The 6,000-nt window shown below is 49.7% G+C and overlaps 1 protein-coding gene across 5 annotated transcripts in view; it reads left to right on the forward strand.

Moving 5' to 3' along the window:
* osbpl8 (oxysterol binding protein-like 8) overlaps window positions 1-6,000 on the forward strand; it is a 350,856-nt gene that overhangs the window by 258,058 nt on the left and 86,798 nt on the right. For all 5 annotated transcript variants that reach the window (XM_038780245.1, XM_038780246.1, XM_038780247.1 and 2 more), the window contains one exon: window positions 832-1,035. In XM_038780245.1, the coding sequence (XP_038636173.1) occupies window positions 832-1,035 (204 nt within the window). The remainder of the gene's footprint in view (window positions 1-831; window positions 1,036-6,000) is intronic.

Raw genomic sequence — 6,000 nt, forward strand, 5'->3', positions numbered from 1 at the left:
CCTCACTAATGAAGCTGTGCTGTGCCTGCGTGCAGCAATATTTGGACAATATGGTCCAATGTGAGGTGACGCACTTTGGCGGGGGACGACGAGTAAGGTGAAGGGTTACACAATAAATGATAGGATTTTGGAAATTACTGAAGATCAGAGGGGCTTTGGAGTACATGTGCATAGATCCCTGGAGGTAGCACGACAGGTAGTTAAGATAGGTAAGAAGGCACGTGGTATACTTGCCTTTATTAGCCGAGGCATAAAATGTATGAGCAGGTATGTTATGATGCTGTATAAACGTTCGTTAGGCTCGAATACTGTGTGCAGTTCTGGTTACCGCACTATAGGAGGGATGTCATTGCACTAGAAATGGTGCAGAGGAGATTTAGCAGAATGCTTCCTGGGTTGGGTTCCTGAGCTAAGAGGTAACATTGAAAAGGATGGGTTGTTTTCCTTGGAGCAGCAGAGGTTGAGAGGGGACCTGATGGAGGTGTGTAAGATTGAGGGGCATAAATAGGGTGGATATGAAGATACTTATTTCATTATTAAAGTGGTCAATAACCAAAGGGCATAGATTTAGGGGGCAAAGTTCTCCGACCCACTGCATGCTTATCAAGTCTCCTTGCCAACCTTGATCTGTCGTCTGTAAAGCATGTTTATATGTTATCAACTTCAGGACAAACTATTGTTATGTTCTTTTAAATCCATGAAAACTGGTGTTTGTCTTTGTGATGATCAGTACAACATGATTTGTATATTGACTCCGATTCCTCTGGAGAATTGTGATTTTAAAAAATCTGATCTCTTTAATTGAACACAAATATACTTTATATTTATCAGATTCGTGGAACTTTAAAAGGTTGGACAAAGCTGTGGTGTGTTCTGAAACCTGGAATGTTGTTGATCTACAAAACCCCAAAGAATGGCCAGTGGGTGGGAACAGTGCTTCTGAATGCCTGTGAACTCATTGAGCGGCCATCAAAGAAAGACGGCTTCTGTTTTAAAGTATTCCACCCCTTGGAACAATCCATTTGGGCTGTAAAGGTTTGTGAAACTAGCTTTTCCCTTTTGATAGGAAAACTGGAGACTGGTCTTGGATGTGCAAAATGCTTTTGGAGTTGAACTCAACATTGCAAAATTTGGCCTTGAGACTTTACTGTTTTTTATTTGTGCAAGTGCTATCACTTGGAAAATGAATTTAATAGGTTTATGATTTTTTTTTCCTGTGCAAATTAATTGTTGGACTTTTTTTTGTGTTTGTGCTCTCTACAGTGTTTTAGTTTTATATTTTAATATTTAAAAAAACAACTCATTGAACCTAGGATTTTTATCGCAAATCTTTATTTGTGTCGCAATAAATGGGGGAATAAGCAAAAAGGAAGAGGATTCAGGGCATGACTACGATAAAATACAAGTTAGGGTTTTGCATATGTCCCTTATCTAACTTCAATTGGAATATCCCTTTAGAAGGGAAGGTGTCTGATTGTAGAGTGTTCCATCTTTCCACAGTGAGGCATCAATGATGAGTGGTGGCTCATAGAGGGAGTTAATCTGGGAGGTTCCAGGAATTGGCAGGTTTGATGAACATCAGCGTTCTCCTGCCACCGGCTTGATGGTTGAAAGCACCAGCTGTTGCCTGGAGTTGTATTCATGTTGAAGATAAGACAGTAACCGTCTGAGTTCAGTTCCACCAGACAGTATTGCAGTGCAACTTGGATGAGGTCATGTGACATAGCTCCTTAATGTTGGACAACGGGTGGCTGGAAACCGGGGGTGTTTAATTAGAGTCAGGGTTCCTTTTGTTTTAAAGCTGGTTTTGGGTCGTTAAATGAGGCTCTCTTGTTGTAGGGTGGCACAGTGGTTAGCACTGCTGCTGCTGCTTCACAGTGCTAGGTTTTTGGGTTTAATTCCAGCATTGGGTGACTGTGGAGTTTGTACGTTCTCCCATATCTGTGTCGGTTGCCTCCAGCTGATCCAGTTTCTTCCCACAGTCCAAAGATGTGCAGGTTAGATGGGTTGACCATGCTAAATTGCCCCTCAGTGTCCTGCGATGTGCAGGTTAGGTTATGGGGTTACGAGGCTAGGGCGGGATGGACGGGGGAGTAGCCCTAGGTATGATGCTCTTTTGGAGGGTCAGTGCAGACTTGCTGGGCCAAATAGGCTGTTCTACACTGGGGATTCTATGAAACCATTGTGTTAGAACAGTAAATGCTGAGGCCATGAGTCCCATTATGGGAAATTAGGGTCTGCGAAGGCTTTCTTTGTTCAAAGTTGGCTGGAGCAGGCCATTTGTCTGAGGGGCCAGTGTGTTAACGGAGTTGGAATGTTTATGTTAGGCCAGGAGTGTTTGCTAACTTTGAAACTGCTGGATGCAGTGTCCAGAAATGTTAGGGAACCAAGGGTCTAGTGAGAGGGCGGAATTGAAGGAAATCAATATTAGTAAGAAAATTATGCTAGGGAGATTAATGGGGTTAAAGGCTGACAAATCACAAGGTCCTGATAATTTACATCTCAGATTATTAAAGGATGTGGCCCTGGAAATATTAGCTATATTGTTGGTCATCTGCCAAAATTGTATCGACTGGAACAATTCCTACAGATTGGAGGGTGGAAAACAATTTGAAAAGGGATGGATAATGTGATAGAGAGCCCCCCCCCCCCCCCCCCCCCGAAGGGCGCCGAAGTTCAGCTTGCCCGGGGCGCCAGCAACCCTAGGGCCGGCGCTGTATCTGAGGATGTAACTAGTAGAATGGAGAAGGGAGAACCACTGGATAGTGGTGTATTTGGACTTTCAGAAGGCTTTTAATAAGGTCCCTCATAAGAGGATTTTGGACAAAATGAAACTCATGGGATTGGGAATAATGTATTAGTATTGATTGAAAATTGGTTGAATACAGGAAACAGTGTGTGGGAATAAATGGATCCTTTTCTGAGTGGCAGGCAGTGACTTGACTGCAGGGATCAGTGCTTGGGCCCCAGCTGTTCATGATATATCTAATTTACCTGGATGAAAGAACCAAATGTAAGTTTGTTGATGACACAAAACTGGGAAGAATTGTGTTATGACGAGGATACAAGGAGGCTTTAAGGTGGTTTCGACAAGTTGAGTGAGTGGGCAAACACATGGCAGATGCAATACAATGCGGCTAAATGTGTAGTTATACACTTCGGCATGAAAAAAGTAAGGAGGAATATCAATTAAATGGTGATATATTGATTGGGAATTGTTGATGTACAAAGGGACCTGCGTGTCTTTGTATACCAGTTAATAAAAGTGGTGATGCAGACGCAGCAAGCAATTAGTAAGTAAACGGTACGTTGACCTTCATTGCAAGAGGATTTGAGTTCAGAAGTGAGATGTCTTACTGCACTTACACAGGGCCTTGGTGAGACCACACCTCAGAAAGAATATACCTGCCACAGAGGGAGTGCAGCAGAGTTTCACTAGGCTTCTACCAAAGTTAGCGGGACTGTCCTTGGAGGAGAGATTGTTTTGATTGGGCCGGCATTCACTAGAGTTGAGAGGAGATCTAATTGAAGCGTATAAAATTCTAACAGAGCTGGACAGACTAGATGCAGGGAGTATGTTTTTCCTGGTTGGGGAATCTAGAACAAGGTGACATAGACTAAGGATAAGGAGTACACCATTTAGAGATGAAGAAAAATATCTTCACTCACTGCAGAAGGCTGTGGAGGCCAAGTTAATGAATTAATTCAAGAGAGAGATAAATATTTTTTTAGATTTTAATGGCATCAAGGGGAATGGGCAGAAAGTCAGAATATGGTATTGAGATCCAGGATCAGCCATGATCATGTTGAATGGTGGAGCAGGCACAAAGGGCTGAATGAGCACGCTTTCTCATAGTTTTTATATTTATATGTTTCAATGGCCAGCTAGAAACATCTGATCAACTCAGCAGTTGTCCATTTTGAAAAGCACAAGAAAAATGACTTTCCAAAGTAATCCAGTGTATATATGTATATTGGGCGGGATTCTCCTGTGAATCGACGCAATGACCCGATGCCGGCGCCATAAAACAGCGCAAAACACTCTGGCGTCTGGCCCCCCGGAACGTCACAAATTCTCCAGCCGGGAATGGGCTAGCAGCGGCGTGACTCCATTCGCGACGGCGCCACCCGTCACGGACGTCGTCGCAGCCCAAAAGATGGCCCTGCCCCCGGAGACCCGGCAGAATGTCCGCGCAGCGCCGAGGTTCCAGGAGCGGGACATCGAGACGCTCCTGGACTCAGTGGAGCAGAGGAGGGAGGCCCTGTACCCCGGATACGGCCGCAGGTTCGCATAACGCCTCAGCCGGCGCCTGTGGAAGGAGGTGGCAGAGGCCGTCAGTGCCGTGGCCGTAAAAGCAAGGACAGGCGTCCAGTGTCACAAGAAGGTCAATTGCCTTGTCAGGGCAGCCAGGGTGAGTACCCCCCCCCCCCCCCCCCCCCCCCCCCACCCTCGATGGACTGCACAGCCCTAGGTGCAACCGCCATGACTGCCCCCACCCATGCAGGCTGCAGTGGCAGGATGGGTTGTGAACCTCTGCCAACATACACACAACCGCTTGTCCACATGTATATGCCTGCCCTTTATTCCTGCCACCCTCCCACCCCCCAACTGGACAAGCACGCTCACAACAACCAGGAGCGGGAGAGGACCGGAGGCGGTCCACCCGAACTGCGACCACTCATGAACAGAGGGCCCTGGACCTTGCAGGCGGACCCGAAGACCGGGAGGTTGCGGATGCAGAGGTCGGGGGCGCACCACCAAGTGAGACCCCCCCCCCCCACTGCCTGCCCCCCTTCCCCATATGCCCCCTTCCCCCATATGCCCCATCTCCATCTGCGTGTCTAACCATGCATGCTGTATTGTGTATTGCAGGACCAAACATCGACTCACCCGTCCCCGCGGATGCCTACCACCCCCAGGACATTCTAGGGCAGCCACGAGACAGGGACAGACCCGGCCTATCAGGCATACGATGCCCCCAGGACGTTCCAGGGCGGCCACAAGACAGGGACAGACCCGGCCCATCAGGCATACGACTCCCCCAGGGCGGCCACGAGCCAGGGACAGACCCGGAGCACCAGGCGGATGCAGCCCCATTTGGTGCGAGTGCAGCGACGCCGGCGGGCCACACCCATCGACGAGGAGGGCAGCCACAGCAACAGGCCCCCGTCGCAGTCAACCGAGGACACTGACGCACGGGACACCAGCCAGGGCACGCCCGCCCAGGGCACACCGAGGCCCGCCACACCCACACACGGGACGGATGGACAGGAGTCACCACTCCAGGGGACCCTGGACTTCGGGTCGAATGAGGAGCACAACATTATGCCACTGCTATCTCCTACACCCTCCACCATCACAGAGACACTCACCTTGGTTGGGCACTTTGGCGATGAGGTATCTGGGACACTAACTGGTGCGCACAACACAGCTGTCCCGGTACAGCAGGTGGGCCGAGGGGCCGGATGGTCAGAGGGTCAGCCCGGCGCAAGCAACCATCTGCTGCCCAGACGGGTCCCTGGGTTCCTGGAGTTACCACACCCACCCATAGACCCGCTGCAGTCACAGACCAAGGGACGATCGAAGGAGATGACGTCCGGCTTGCGGCAGCTGCAGACACAGGTGGAGGAGTCCACCCACGTGCACGAGCAGGGAGTGGTGCCGATCATGCGTGCATTCGATGCACTCGCACCAAATGGACTCTGTTGGCGTCCGCAGTGGAGGCAATGGATGCGACGGTGTCAGACATGGGTCGCAGTATGGAAGGCATGGGGCTTTCTGTGCAGGCGGCATCTGTGGCCCAGGACATGGCTGCCCTCTCACAGGCAGCCATGAGCCAGAGCCAGCAGCAGATCGCAGAGGCGCGCAATGCCATGGCCCAGTCTCAGCAGGCCATCGCTGAGGGCATTGGCTCCATTGCCCAGGTGCTGGCCGGCGTCGCCCAGACACAGCCAGGGATGGCCAACTGCCTGAGCTGCAAACTTGCAGACCCTTCAGAC

This window comes from Scyliorhinus canicula, chromosome 20 (genome assembly GCF_902713615.1).
Source record: "Scyliorhinus canicula chromosome 20, sScyCan1.1, whole genome shotgun sequence".
Taxonomy (NCBI): Eukaryota; Metazoa; Chordata; class Chondrichthyes; order Carcharhiniformes; family Scyliorhinidae; genus Scyliorhinus; species Scyliorhinus canicula.